This window comes from Rutidosis leptorrhynchoides, chromosome 2 (assembly GCF_046630445.1).
Source record: "Rutidosis leptorrhynchoides isolate AG116_Rl617_1_P2 chromosome 2, CSIRO_AGI_Rlap_v1, whole genome shotgun sequence".
Taxonomy (NCBI): domain Eukaryota; kingdom Viridiplantae; phylum Streptophyta; class Magnoliopsida; order Asterales; family Asteraceae; genus Rutidosis; species Rutidosis leptorrhynchoides.
The window spans coordinates 66,805,669-66,821,798 of NC_092334.1; the positions used below are offsets into that span (position 1 = coordinate 66,805,669).

Consider the following 16,130-nt stretch of genomic DNA (forward strand, 5'->3'; position numbering starts at 1 on the left):
AACGGGTAGGTAATACCCTAGAAATAATTATAAAATGCTAATAAGAAGAAAAGGCTTTTATAATAATCGGTTCATATTATTAATATGCTACGATTAACTATTGACAACTCATTTTACCTATAATATTCTATATGATTAAATTATATCTGTTGTGTTTATTGAAGAAACATGTCTCAAATGTCGGATGCTGAGTTTGAGCAACTAGTCGAGAAACGTGTGAATGAAAGAATTGATGCAACTGAAGCAGCAAAAGCAACATCCGAAGCAGCAGCCAAAGCAGCAGCCGTAAACACAAATTCACGAAACGGATGCTCATACAAAACTTTTCAAGGATGCAAACCACAGACGTTTAGTGGAACCGAGGGACCAGTCGGTCTAACCCGATGGTTTGAAAAGATGGAGTCCGTTTTCAAAATCAGTAATTGTGCGAACAGAGACAAGTCAAAGTATGCTTCGTGTACGTTGCAAGATGGTGCACTTACTTGGTGGAACAATTATGCTAAAGCAGAAGGAATAGATACGGCATATGATATCTCTTGGGAAGAACTGAAAAAGATGCTAATCGAGGAGTACTGTCCTCGAAACGAGATCAGAAAAATGGAATCTGAGTTACGTAATCTGAAGGTTATCGGCGCGAATCTCAATAACTATGAAAAGCGTTTCATGGAACTAGCCTTGTTGTGTCCCGAATTGGTGCCAAACGAGAAACGAAAGATAGAAATGTATATTGACGGTTTATCGATCAATATCAAAGGAAATGTTACATCGTCCAAACCAAATACGATGCAGGAAGCCATGACAATGGCACACCAACTCATGGACCAGATCACAGAGAGTTCGATTAAGGCACCAATTACCGAAGTCAAGACAACTGAAGGAAAGAGGAAATGGGAAGACTATAAGGGCAAAAGTACTCACCTGAAGAAACAAGAAACTTTTAAAGGTAAACAAGATGGGGCAACTGCAAGTCCAAACTATAAGGGACCCCATCCGTTCTGCAAAAGATGTTACACACATCATGCAGGTTATTGTCAAGTGGTCTGTGATAAGTGCAACAAGAAAGGACATGTGGCGAAAGATTGTTATGCCACCGTTTCTGAAGTAAAGACAAAACTGACCGATGTCAAGAAATGTTTTGGATGCGGGAAGTCTGGTCACTTTATAAATCAATGCCCTGATAAGGAGAAGAACAAAGAACTCGCACGTGGGAGGGCATTTAATGTTAGTGCCAGTAAAGCACGTGAGGATCCTAATCTTGTCACGGGTACGTTTACCGTTAATAATCAACTAGCTTCTATTATGTTTGATACGGGTGCTGATAGAAGTTATATGTGTAAAGACTTTAGTTTTAAACTAAAATGTGCATCATTACCTCTAGACGATAAATATACTATTGAATTAGCTAATGGTAAACTGATAAAAGCCGATAAAATTTGCCATGGTTGCGAAATGAATCTCGCTGGTGAAACCTTCAAAATCGATTTGATACCCGTAGAATTAGGAAGTTTTGACGTAATCGTTGGCATGGACTGGATGTCCAAAACAAGAGCGGAAGTTGTTTGCGCTGAGAAAGCAATCCGCATCCCTCGTAAGGATGAAACGTCATTAATGATTTATGGGGAGAAGAGCAACTCAAAGCTGAACTTTATCAGCTGTATGAAGGCCCAGAAACTTATAAGAAAAGGTTGTTATGCTATTCTGGCACATGTAAAGAAGATCAATACTGAAGAAAGAAGCATTAATGACATGCCGGTTGTAAGAGAATATCCCGGAGTATTTCCAGAAGAATTACCGGGGCTACCTCCACACAGATGTGTAGAATTCCAGATTGATCTCATACCAGGAGCTGCACCTGTAGCCCGATCTCCATATAGACTTGCACCTTCAGAAATTCAAGAATTACAAGACCAGTTGCAAGAATTATCGGACCGTGGATTTATTCGTCCTAGTTTTTCACCTTGGGGTGCTCCTATTCTGTTCGTCAAGAAGAAGGATGGATCTATGAGAATGTGCATAGATTACCGAGAATTAAACAAATTAACGATCAAGAATCGGTACCCATTACCGAGGATTGATGATTTGTTTGATCAATTGCAAGGATCAAGTGTTTATTCTAAGATTGATCTACGCTCCGGATATCATCAACTGAGAGTGAAGGAAGAAGATGTTCCTAAAACCGCGTTCAGAACCCGTTACGGTCACTATGAGTTTCTAGTCATGCCTTTTGGATTAACTAATGCTCCAGCAGTATTCATGGATCTAATGAATCGCATCTGTAGACCGTATTTAGACAAATTTGTCATTGTTTTTATCGACGACATATTGATTTACTCGAAGAACAAGGAAGAACATGAGCAACACTTAAGACTGGTACTGGAGATACTCCAGAAAGAAGAATTGTACGCAAAATTTTCGAAGTGTGATTTCTGGTTACAAGAAGTACAATTTTTGGGCCATGTTGTCAGTAAACATGGAATTAAAGTTGACCCCGCCAAGATCGAAGCCATTAGTAAATGGGAAACCCCGAAGACTCCAACACAAATTCGCCAATTCTTAGGTCTTGCTGGTTACTACCGAAGATTCATTCAAGATTTCTCTAGAATCGCCAAACCCTTAACTGCATTGACTCAAAAGGGAAAGAAGTATGATTGGTCCACAGAACAGGAATCCTCATTCCAGTTATTAAAGAAGAAGTTAACGTCTGCACCCATTTTGTCATTACCGGAAGGAAATGATGATTTCGTGATCTATTGTGATGCTTCACGCCAAGGTTTAGGATGTGTATTAATGCAACGCACAAAAGTCATCGCATATGCCTCACGACAACTAAAAATTCATGAAAAGAACTATACGACACACGATTTAGAACTTGGAGCAGTAGTTTTTGCACTCAAAATATGGAGACACTATCTATATGGCACCAAGTGTACAGTGTACACCGACCATAAGAGTCTTCAGCATATTTTTGATCAAAAACAACTCAATATGAGGCAACGTCGCTGGGTAGAGTTGTTAAATGATTACGATTGTGAAATCCGTTACCACCCCGGAAAGGCTAATGTTGTAGCTGATGCCCTAAGTCGAAAAGAAAGAGTAAAACCTCTTAGGGTCCGAGCTTTGAATATTACAATTCGTACTGATCTCACAAAGCAAATTCAAGCAGCACAGTTAGAGGCTTTAAAAGAAGAAAACGAAAAAGGCGAAATAAGCAAAGGGTTAGAAAAACAACTTGAAGAAAAAGCCGATGGAACCCTGTATTTTGCTGGTAGGATATGGGTACCAAAACATGGTAACCTAAGGCAACTAGTACTGGATGAAGCACACAAAACGAGGTACTCAATTCACCCAGGAAACGGAAAAATGTACCACGATCTCAAGAAGTTTTATTGGTGGCCTAATATGAAAACAGAAATTGCTACTTATGTAAGCAAATGTTTAACGTGTGCAAAGGTCAAAGCTGAGCACCAAAAGCCGTCAGGATTACTGCAACAACCAGAAATTCCGCAGTGGAAATGGGAAAGAATAACCATGGATTTCATTACGAAATTGCCAAGGACTACAAGTAGTCATGATACTATTTGGGTGATAGTTGATCGTCTAACTAAATCAGCTCACTTTCTACCAATAAAGGAGACAGACAGTATGGAGAAATTAGCACGCCTATATTTGAAGGAAGTAGTTTCCAGGCATGGTGTACCTATCTCCATCATATCTGATCGTGACACCCGATTCACATCACGTTTCTTGCAGTCATTACAAAAAGCATTGGGAACTCGATTAGATATGAGCACCGCTTATCACCCACAGACAGATGGTCAAAGTGAAAGAACAATACAAACATTGGAAGACATGTTACGGGCATGCGTGATTGACTTCGGAACCAGTTGGGATCGACACTTACCGTTGGCAGAATTTTCATACAATAACAGCTATCATACGAGCATCAACGCAGCGCCATTTGAAGCACTTTACGGTAGAAAGTGCAGATCTCCTATCTGTTGGAGTGAAGTAGGAGAAAGACAACTTACTGGACCAGAAATTATTCACGAAACCACCGAAAAGATCATTCAAATACAACAACGATTGAAAACGGCCATGAGTCGCCAAAAGAGTTATGCTGATGTAAGAAGAAAACCGCTAGAATTTCAAGTGGGCGACAAAGTCATGTTGAAAGTGTCACCCTGGAAAGGCGTTGTACGATTCGGTAAACGAGGAAAGCTAAGTCCTAGGTACGTAGGACCCTTTGAAATCACCGAAAGAATTGGAGCAGTTGCTTATCGATTAAGGCTACCACAAGAACTTAGTAGTGTTCACGACACATTTCACGTGTCAAATTTGAAGAAATGTTTAGCTGAAGAGGATGTCGTAATTCCTCTTGACGAAATACGAATCAATGATAAACTCCATTTTATCGAAGAACCTGTTGAAATCATGGACCGTGAGGTCAAACAATTAAAACAAAGCAAAATACCGATAGTTAGGGTTCGTTGGAACGCAAGATGAGGACCCGAGTTTACTTGGGAATGTGAAGATCAGATGAAGCAAAAGTATCCACATTTGTTCACTGATATCGCTCATGAAACAGGTACTACTCAAAATTTCGGGACGAAATTTTCTTTAACGGGGAGGTACTGTGATGACCCGAAATTTTTTGACTTATTTAAACCAATTCTCTATACGATTTATTATTTTAACACGTTAAACAAAGTCTGTTAGATTGAGTCTCAAAATTTTAGAACTGTTACATATATACAATTACCTTTGACTACTCTCGACGATTCATGAACAATTATATGTATGCATATATATATGTACAAGTAAAAAACGACTTTCCTACAGTAAAAATTACTTTGCTACAGTAAAACACAATTTGCTACAGTAAAACACTATTTGCTACAGTGAAACCGTATTTTGCTACAGTGCTACAGTGAAAACGAGTTTGCTACAGTGATTTGCTACAGTAAAACACTATTTGCTACAGTAAAACACTATTTGCTACAGTGAACCGTATTTTGCTACAGTGCTACAGTGAAAAACGAGTATTCTATATTGAACATAAGTATTCTATGTAATTAGAATATCATCTGATATTCGAAATTCTTTTCATATCGAAAACCCTTTATCTAATCGTACGAAATGGAACTCACCACTAGTTCAAGTCCCTCGGATTCCGATATGGATTTTCACTCGAGCTCTGAAGACAACGTCACTAGAATGAATCAACCAATCAGCCATCCCCAATTTATCTGATGGGTTCGTAGTCGACTTAACCAATGGAGACGCGAAGAAGGCGATCCTTTCCACCAACCGAATTCACCTCTAGGTGAAGAACCTGAAGCACTTACCGGTGAACCTGTCCGACACACCATTTTCTCTCTCATTTCTCGAGTATCTCGCCACGATTATATACTACATCAAATTCTAGATTTTATTTATCCGCTCTTCCGAACCGACAATCACCCCGGTGTAATAAAAGAAGTCAACAAGCTTCGCACTCGAGTAGTGGCTTTGGAACGTATGGTGTAAAGATTACAAGCACCATCAGCAACACCAGTACCACCAGTAACGTCCACATCGCAAGCCTCAATACCATAAGCACCAGCAGCATCACCGGCAGCAACAGTACCATCAACAACATCAACATCCGCATCCCACACCTCATCATTAAAAATCTTTACCACGAACATCAACATCATACGCACCATATATACCAAGGAGTACCAACAACAATGAACAATGAAGTATTGAACCATAACTTCGTTAATATTCTGCGAAGAATATGTGGTTCCTAATAGTTTTAGAGAATACTTATTCTGGCTCAAACTGAAAAGCAAATGAGATTAATATCATATTAACTCATTAAATCCATGATTACATCTGAAGAAAATAAATATGTATATATGTTTTCATAAAGATTGTAATTAAAAATTCTTTCGTACAAACTGTTAATGGTGAAAATATTTTAACGGGTAGGTAATACCCGAGGAATATTTGGATTTCACATTAATAAGTTACACTGTACATTCTTCGAATCTGATTCAATGATCATCTATTACCCTGTTTACATTCACCGATATATGAATCTGTACACCACAGAATAACCATTTTTATTCAATTTCATATTTGGATTTTGACATATCAGAATCAAACAAGTGGCATAATGAAGAAAACATTGGAAAAATAAAATTTGTTAGAAACAAACAATTTAACTATGAGAAGAAATTTGTTAAGAATCCACGCTAACTGTTCCTAGCTAACTGGTTACATTTTATTTATCGCAATTTAATTATCGCAATTTACATTCTCGCAATTTTATTTATCATCATTTAATTTCTGTTATTTATTTTAAGCACTTTAAAATCGGGATACATGTACACAATACGTCGGATTAATTCTGAGATAATAAGTTGTACACGGGTCATGATACGTATTTATTAATTCGAATATTTGGTACATCCTAACACAATAAGTATACAATACGTTTTGATAAATCCTAAGACAATACGTACACAATACGTCTTAGTTAATTCTAAGACAATATGTCTACAATACGTCTCTGGGTTGATGCAAAGACAATACGTATACAATACGTAGTGGGATAATTCTAAAATTTTATATATATAAACCGATTATGGGACTATCAACATTGGACAATTAAAAATGAATTAAAATATTAATTATAACATATGAAACTAAATAATTCTTCAAGTTTGCCACTTGATTTCATCTTAAACCTCATTTGAATCTTGACGATTCTAATCCATGTTCAAATCTTTCATGATTTTTGAAAATACCTCGATCGAGAGGATGAACCAGCCGCACTTCATCTACGGAAGAAAAGATTGATGCATATAGTTATGCACCTGAAAAACCCTCGAAAACTGAGTAAACGTTTAACACGTAGCTGTGCTAATTCCTTTAGTGTTATTATTACCCAAAATAATTTGGTAGTTCCTTTCAAAGTAGCAAATTTTGTCACAGCTCCAGTAAGTCAACTCCGACTTTTCATCCGAAACAACCTTATTATAACCTTGATATATATGTGTACTCTTTATTGTTACTGGGGAACCTTTTATATTCCACCATATTACCATCAGCGTTTAATCATCTAAAAACCCAATTCTCCTGAAACCACCTCGATTTGATTACCGATGACCCAGATCCATTAACTTTGAAAATACTGACGAGGCAGCATGTTGTAGATGGTCATAATGGCTAAAAGTTGATAATAAAGAAGGAAGTGTTTGGAACGCTCGATAGAAAATTTGGTACTGAAAATCGGATTGAGCACACCATGAAGGAAACAAAGAACAAATACAAAGACCAAACTCTATATTCAAAGAATCCAGATAATTCTGGATCCGATGAAAAATTTAGAGTATATCTTGCTCCAAGGTCATGTTAAAATCTTGCGGAAAATTTTTCTACATCAACCTTCGAACTTAGAAATTCTAAAATATCATCATAAATATCTTCGATATTTCTGAGGATATTTTCATAAATATTCTTGTCCGAAATTATCTACCTCTTCGTGTTTTCTGTATTCCATTATATTGGAAACTTCTGTAAAATCTAAGTATAAATTATGAATGAATTGTGGAGAAGTGTTGGGAATTGAAGCATGGGTTAGTATAATATAATGACGTCCGGCCAACGTGATTATATTACAGTAAGTCATGCTGAGTTTCTAATAGAACGTGATGATTCACAGACCCTAACATCATCATGTGCCATGTTACATAACTCTTTCATTCTGCTTAACTTCTGAACATATCAAGAAAGTATATTCTTGATAGTTCTATCTTTCGTGATGTGGATAAATTTGAAAATCAAATCATGCTATCACGTTCCTTCCTGCTTAGAACATTATAATCATTCGAAACTCTATATCTACGAATTCTGGATCATTATTCGCTTGACTTAAAGTCGAAAAGGGAAAACAAAAGGATGAAACTCCAAAATATAAAAGAAACAAAGAGAGTGGAATTATAGTGAGATATCTGACAAAGCAATCGAAACAGATCCTCGCATTTAATCAAAGAAGATTCTAATTTCTTTAATTACCGAAGAATCAAATCTTATTACAAATATTTTCTCCAAATCCTCTGGACTCTGGAAATCAATCCTATCTACGTCAAAAGATATGACAAATCTTCATTTACTCATTTCATTCTTTTGAGACAGCTTCACTCGTATGCTTCGAGTAATCGAACTGTTTTATCTATATTACTCAATGATGATAAAACCCTAATTTCTAGCTCGTATGTGTCGTAAAAACATACTTATTGTCAACCATGACCATTCCATTCAAATTTCGGGACAAAATTTCTTTAACGGGTAGGTACTGTCACGACCCGGAAAATTTCAACTAATTTTAAACCAAACTCTCAATACGATATTGTATTTTTGACACGATAAGCAAAGTCTGTTATGTTGAATCTCAAAAATTTTGAACTGTTTCATGAAATCAATTGACCTTCGACCATTCCCGACGATTCACGAACAACTATTTGTAAATAGATACATATATATTTAAGTATGTATATATATATATATATATATATATATATATATATATATATATATACATGAATATTAATTGTAGATATATAAGATTAAATATTAAATTTGTCTATTTGAAAATATATATTTAATATATTTAGTTATATAATAAAACCTGAATCTATATTTAAACTTGACTATTTCAGTAAGTATAATTTTTAGATTTCGTACTGTCGAATTCACTCACCATGATATCACTTTCTTGTTTTGATCTATTTCGAACTCACAATATAAATCCAACAATCGTCCTCACTTTCCATCTCTAGAATTGAAACTTTAGACAATAAAGTTACAACTAATAATGTTAACCTACTTTACATCAACTTGATCATTATAATTAAAAATCTTTGCATAAACCAAATTATATGATATGAGTGTCGATAGAATAATCAAATAATTGTAATTTTAAAAGAATTTTTGTACGTGATTGATAGTATCAATTATTGGAAAGCAAATATTCAGAAACCATATGAGACGGCGTATTTTTTTTACTAATCATAGACTTTAATTTATTTACTTTATTGGAACACAATATCTTGTGGAATATCTTGGGGACCTTTTGTCACCCGTGATTTTTATGCAATTCAAATTATTACCAATAATCAATGGCGACTGACTATTAGGCCAGTAGTATAATCTCTAGATATTTACTTAGATTACCTTTTTACTAATTCATTATATATAAATATAATATACATAAATGAATGCAAATATCTATGATCTATCTCTTTTCCTGTTTCCATTATTGGTTATGAAAACCGACACATATCACCAATCATTCATATACTCCGTGATTTAAGTGATTGTGTACTGTTTCCATTCATCTTATCATTATCTAAGTTTATATATATATATATATATATATATATATATATATATATATATATATATATATATATATATATAAACTTATACATTGCAACATATACATAATTACACTAGAGGAATAAAAGAAAAAGACTCCATCGAATTCTTCTCTCGAGCATTCGGTTACCATCACCTTGAATCACCATCACCATCTCGCCACTCTTTTATGACACCACAACCGCCACTATTCCATCACCATTACAACCCTCAATCACGTGAACCACCATAAAATACGCACACTACCACCTTCACTCACCCCCTTCGTGAACCACCACTACCTTATATTTTCTCTTAAACTACCACCGCCAACACCTTTCTCCTCTCTCTCTCTCTCTCTCTCTCTCTCTCTCTCTCTCTCTTCCTCTTATTTTCTACAACAGTATTCACCTATGAGCTCCATGAATCACCAAAACCCACTACTACAGTGAAGTTGTAATTTGAATTCTTGGATTCTCGTTGATACATCCACCCCTACAACCACGATGCCGGTTTCTTTCCTGTCAAACTCAAACTCAAACGCAAACCAACCAACAATCATTGATGATCGATTGCTTCCTGTGTTGCAGCTTCTTTATTTCTGTGACCGTATGAAATTCTATTTGAAAACAACCATTAAAACAAGGTGGGTCTTCTTGTTTCTACTTTCTTATTCGATCAAAAAAAACCACGGCGCTGTATTTTTCCCCCCACTAATTTCGGTATATAAATAATAGTGATAAGTTGATGATTAGGATAAACGCAAGATGATAATGATATAGGCTGTTATTGTCCCTGTTCCCCATAATCACGACATCAAGAACCCACAGAATTCCTTTTGCATCGGGCTACTCTTGGGCCAATTCTTGTTATCTGGGCTTAAACAATTTATTTGGGCCTGTGAAACCGTTACTGGGCCGAGACCCAAGATCGTTTAGACTAATTTCATAAGTGACAATATCCCGAAATTTGGATAGTAGTGACACTCAATTCGTGAACTGTAAATGGTGACGAGTTAAAAGAAAACTAATTAGTAAATATGACAGAAAGTGAGGAGTAGGGGGATGGTTCAGGGTGTTTTGGTTTAGCGAGAGGTCTCGGGTTCGAGCCCGGGCTCTAGCAATTATTTTTAAAAGCTTATTTTGAAAGGTAGTCTTATTATTATTATTATTATTATTATTATTATTATTATTATTATTATTATTATTATTATTATTATTATTATTATTAATTATTAGGTATTAAGTATTAAGTATTAAGTATTATTATTTTCATCATTATTAAACTTATCTTTTTATTAAAAACAACTATTATTATTAAAATATCGTTCTTACTAAAATTATTATTTTGTTATCATTAAAAACTACCATTTTCTTTACAAAAATTATCATTATTAAAATTAACATTTTTATTATGATTATTACTATTACTACTATCATTATTATTATTATCCTTAATTTAGTATTATTACAATTATTAATTTTTACAAACAGAAGATATTCATATAAGAATATATTTAGGTATACTAATATTACATAATATTATATTTTAACTAAGATAACATTATTTATATTTATATAACAATAATTAAATCATATATCAAATAAACATTATAATATATTATAAGTATTAATAAAATTATATATAAATATTAATCTCAATACATAACTAAATCTATATAAATTTATTCGATCACAATTATATGTATTAATATATATACATGATATAGGTTCGTGAATCTGAGGCCAACCCTACACTTGTTAAATGCCGTCATATGTATTTTTACTACAAAATACAGTATGGTGAGTTTCATTTGCTCCCTTTTTAATTGCTTTTATAATATATATTTTTGGGCTGAGAATACATGCGCTGCTTTTATAAATGTTTACGAAATAGACACAAGTACTTTAAAATACATTCTACGTTGAGTTGTACCACTGGCATACATCCGTGTAGCTTGGTAACTACTATTTACATGGTTATTGTAAACGCGAATCCTGTTGATAGATCTATCGGGCCTGACAACCCGATGTTATGCGAGGTGTATATGAAATAGCTTTATTTTTACAACGAAATACTTTTAAATATGATACAATTTTATACAAGATATCTATTTATTTATAGAATGGATATACCTAAACCTTGCTACAACACTTATAGGCAGTGTACCTAATCGTACAGTAGTGTAGTTTTTAGTAAGTCCGGTTCGTTCCACAGGGAAATCTTTTAAACAAAGCTTAACGCTATATTAGTTTTAATTTATAAAAATACAAATATATATAAGTAATATTATTAGTATAAAAGAGGGTTTTTACCGTTTAATGACCGGTTTGTCGATTTTAAAACTTTAGTCGCAGTTAAAACCTAATGTAAAATATTAAAAATAAAAAAAAAACTTAATTTAAAACGTAAAGTAAATAACGATTGCGATAAATAAAAGTGCGACAAAATAAAATTGCGATAATTAAAAAGTACGATAATTAAAAATGCAATTAAATACAATGACAATAAAAGAAAGTGCGATAATTAGAAGTGCAATTAAATATGAAAATAAAGGAATTATGCTTATTTAAACTTCCGTAATCATGATGTTTGACGTGCTGATTTTTAGTTTATTTCCATGGGTTAATTATCTTTTGTCCTGGATTATTTAATATGTCCATCTGGTTTTTGTCCATAACAGTCCATCGTTCATAAATTTAAGGTGCGAGTGTCCTCATCAAATTATCCTTATACCCGAAGTCAAATATTCCAACTAATTGGGGACTTAAACTGTAACAAGGTTTTATTACTTTGTTTAATAATTACACCAGGATATCGACTGCGTGTAAATTAAGGTTTTAATAGTTTGTTAACAATTACGCCAAGTGTCCTTGTGCATAATTTCACCCCTGTTTTAATAATTCTAGTGGCTATTAATCCATTCCCGTGTCCGGTTAAATGAACGATTATTCGTACATATAAATACCCCGTCCATCGTGTCCGATCGAGTGTATATGGTTATTTATAGGTACGTCCAATTGTAAATCTTTATATTAAAATTAAAAAACTATCATTTAGTTAAACAAATATAAAGCCCATTAATAGCCCATAGTGTAATTTCCACAAGTGTCGTTCTTTTGTCCAAACCCCAATTATGGTACAAAGCCCAATTACCCAATTTTAGTATTTTTAGCCCAACATCATGATTACTTCAGTTTAAATAAGCATAATAATAATTTAGCTACGAGACATTAATGTAAAAAGGTTGAACATAACTTACAATGATTAAAAATAGCGTAGCGTTACACGGACAGAATTTCGACTTACACCCTTACAACATTCGCTAACATACCCTTATTATTAGAAATTATAATTATAATTAAAATTAATATATATATATATATATATATATATATATATATATATATATATATATATATATATATATATATATATATATATATATATATACGTTGAGAGTTGGATGGATATATATCTCTCTTACACTGAACCAAACTGCGACTTTTATAGGCCTGTGAGCTGAAAAAGGGCCTCATGCGATCGTATGAGCTTTGCCCTTCAAGGCCATGCGATCGCATGGCCAGCTGGGGAGGCTCACATGTGCTTGTTTTCTTATGCCGACGGTTTTTTAAATATAATAAAATATATATATTAATTTTAAGAATTAATTATATATTATATTATATTCATGTGCATAGTTGACTTGTAATTTTTAGTCCGTTGCATCGACCGTTGAGAGTTGACTTTAGTCCCGGTTCCGGATTTTCGAACGTCCTTGCGTATAATTTAATATCTTGTACTTTGCGTTTTGCATCTTGTACTCTTGTAATTTTGAGACGTTTCTCATCAATAATTGGAACCTCTTTGATTGTACTTTGTACTTTTGAGCTTTTTTGGTCGTTTGCGTCTTTAATTCGTCGAATCTGTCTTTTGTCTTCACCTTTTATTATTTAAACGAATATTACTTGTAAATAGAACAATTGCAACTAAAAGCTTGTCTTTCTTGAGGAATAATGCTATGAAATATATGTTCGTTTTTAGCATTATCAAATATTCTCACACTTGAGCGTTGCTTGTCCTCAAGCAATATAGTCTTGAAATATACTAGAATCACTTCTTTATTCTTCACACTTTGTACATCAGTGATTTCTATACGGCGGTATAAACAATGGTAGTAACGATGTGGTTTACAGTCCCACATGACTATAAAAATTTAGATCATTTAAGGAAACTGGATCTTTATGAAAACATTTGATCTTTTGAAAATTAAATCTAGCTTTTACCCTAGATAAGTTTTCTGGAATAACCCTTCACCGGTGTTTGCAAATTGTTTTTGTGGGTTTTGTGGGTTTCAGATTTGAAAATTTTAGCTCAAAACTTGTGGTTTTGTGTCACCCACTTGCTAACCTTGTATTAGGAAAGCAACACGTCCAGTTTACTTGTTCTGTATATTACCTTTCGATAAACTACCGTCCGGTTGTAAAGGAAAGCGTTGAACAAGCAACTGTTAAGGCAATGTCTCCTGACATGCTTTTAATTATGGTCTATAACGTGTCGGACACAATTACTATCCTTTGTAGGAGCAATAGTAAAGCTCACCCTTATAATTTTTCGGTCTGGCACAAGGTCCTGTCTTTGACCATGCTATGCAACCACCGTTCTTACGGTTGACACCCGATTTGGTTCAGGTGACCTAATGAATTCCATGTGAATTCCTAGGATTTTACGTTCAATGGTAATGAACGCATTGAAAATGGGGTTTCAGAAAACAAATCGGTTTGTAATTTTGATCAAAATATTTTCTCGTTCAAGCTCGAGTTTAGATATCATCGAATTCCATGAGTTTGTAATTCTCAATCTTTAAGGTCAATCTCAAGGATTGATTAATATCAGTCTTAAAAGCTGATTTTTGATCTTTAAGGAGATTATCTTTTCTGGGGATCTGATTCATTAGCCTTATCCATCTAATTTGCACGGCGTTCTCCCTATTTTACATGACAGATCCTCTCATGGTTAGGATAAGTCTGACCACTTGGCGACCCTGTTTGATGCTGAGGTCCGTGGATTTCCTGCTGATTTTAGTGATGACTTTTCTAGATTTTTCGTCTACCTACAGCTGGTCTGGACGACAACTTCATGACCTAAATCAAGAAGCGCGTTTCTTTTTCGGAAGACTTTACTTCCTTTTAATGATGGAATTGATTCATCGTGTAGATCCATCTTTCTTACAGTAAATCGGGTAAAACTTTTTATTTTAGTCCAAAGCAAAAGTATCTTCAGTTATTTGTACAAAAATATGTGACATATGTTTAAAATAACTTGGTAAATTTTCCCACATTTGGCTTTTATTTTCTTTTATTTGCCTTTTTATTGTCCTCTATTCCATTTTAAATGAATTCTAACATTTTGGTTTATTTCTCAATTTATGTCCTTTCCGAGGTAACAATAATTTCGGTGTTAACACCTAGTTTTATCGTTCATAAATATGTATAAACATGATTTTGAATTCATTTAATTGGAAATTTTGAAAATTTTACTAGAATTGGGTAGTCAGTATATAAGAGTAGGGCTGTTCTTTATTATCAGAGAACACTAGATTCTAATACAACTACTGCTTTACTAGTATTTTTAATAGTAACCAAGTGTTTTAAGTTAAAATTTTTGTAAAATTCCGAAAGAATTTAACCCCTTCCCACACTTAAGATCTTGCAATGCCCTCATTTGCAAGAAATCAGTAACAATTTAAATTATTGAGGGTGATTAGCGCAGAAAAATGATTAAATTTTACCAAAGTTTCCAAACATATTGGCGTTTGTTTGCTGAATGATAAATGGTGCACATCATTTGTTCATTCCGTCTTGTTGTTACATCACATTTATTTTTCATCTTGTCGTCAAAACTAGTAGCTTTTGCTGAACTTAATGCCAGTCTTTGAAAATGCGCTGTTTTACCCTGTTTTGTACAATTTACAATATACATACATACAAATATAAACATGCATGGCAATTTGAAATGGGACTTAAAATCCCACTTTCAAATCCTAAATGTGAAATATTAGTAAACAATAATAATAAAAATGATAAAAATTACATAAATATATCCAATAACATAAGTTTAAACATGAAAAAGTAAAAAGATAAAAACATAAAAATCATAAAAATAACCAATGGAACTAAATCAGTCTGGATAGGGGTTCCAATTCATCTCGTCAGGTGGGTTCCATTGTTGGTTATAGGTGTCCTGATAGGCTTGGTTATAGTCATACCGGTTAAAGGGTGGTCGGATCTCGGGGCTGTGTGGCGGAAAATAAGCAGGTCTAGTAGGCACGTAATTATTTGGTACCTGATATGATAGCTGGCTCATGATTTGGTGCTGATGAACTAACCAGCTATCGTGTTGGCGTCGCCTATAATCCTCATATACTCGATCGGAGTTCCACTGCTCAAACATACTATGTCTGGCCGCGCTCGTCATTGATTCCTCATCTATACGAACGTGGACGTCAAGAATAGCATCTCGAAAGATATCCCTAATGTCTTCCGCTTCCTCCATTTCCTCGTCTGAGCCCCTTTCTACCTGTGGATGACGGCCCTCACAGGGTACTGCCTGGTTGCGTCTACTTTTCAATACCTTAGCACCCACATAAACTTTCAATCCTAAAGGCTCAACCTGTTCTCTACAAAGCTGTAATGGACCCCCTTGGTTCCTATCAACACCTAAAT

At 34.2% G+C, this 16,130-nt stretch overlaps 1 protein-coding gene across 1 annotated transcript in view; it reads right to left on the minus strand.

Annotated features, from left to right (window-relative positions):
* LOC139887942 (uncharacterized) overlaps nt 1-9,967 on the minus strand; it is a 35,260-nt gene extending 25,293 nt beyond the window's left edge. The window contains exon 1 of the mRNA XM_071870987.1: nt 9,893-9,967. Within this exon, the coding sequence (XP_071727088.1) occupies nt 9,893-9,967 (75 nt within the window). The remainder of the gene's footprint in view (nt 1-9,892) is intronic.
* Between the last annotated feature and the right edge of the window lie 6,163 nt (nt 9,968-16,130).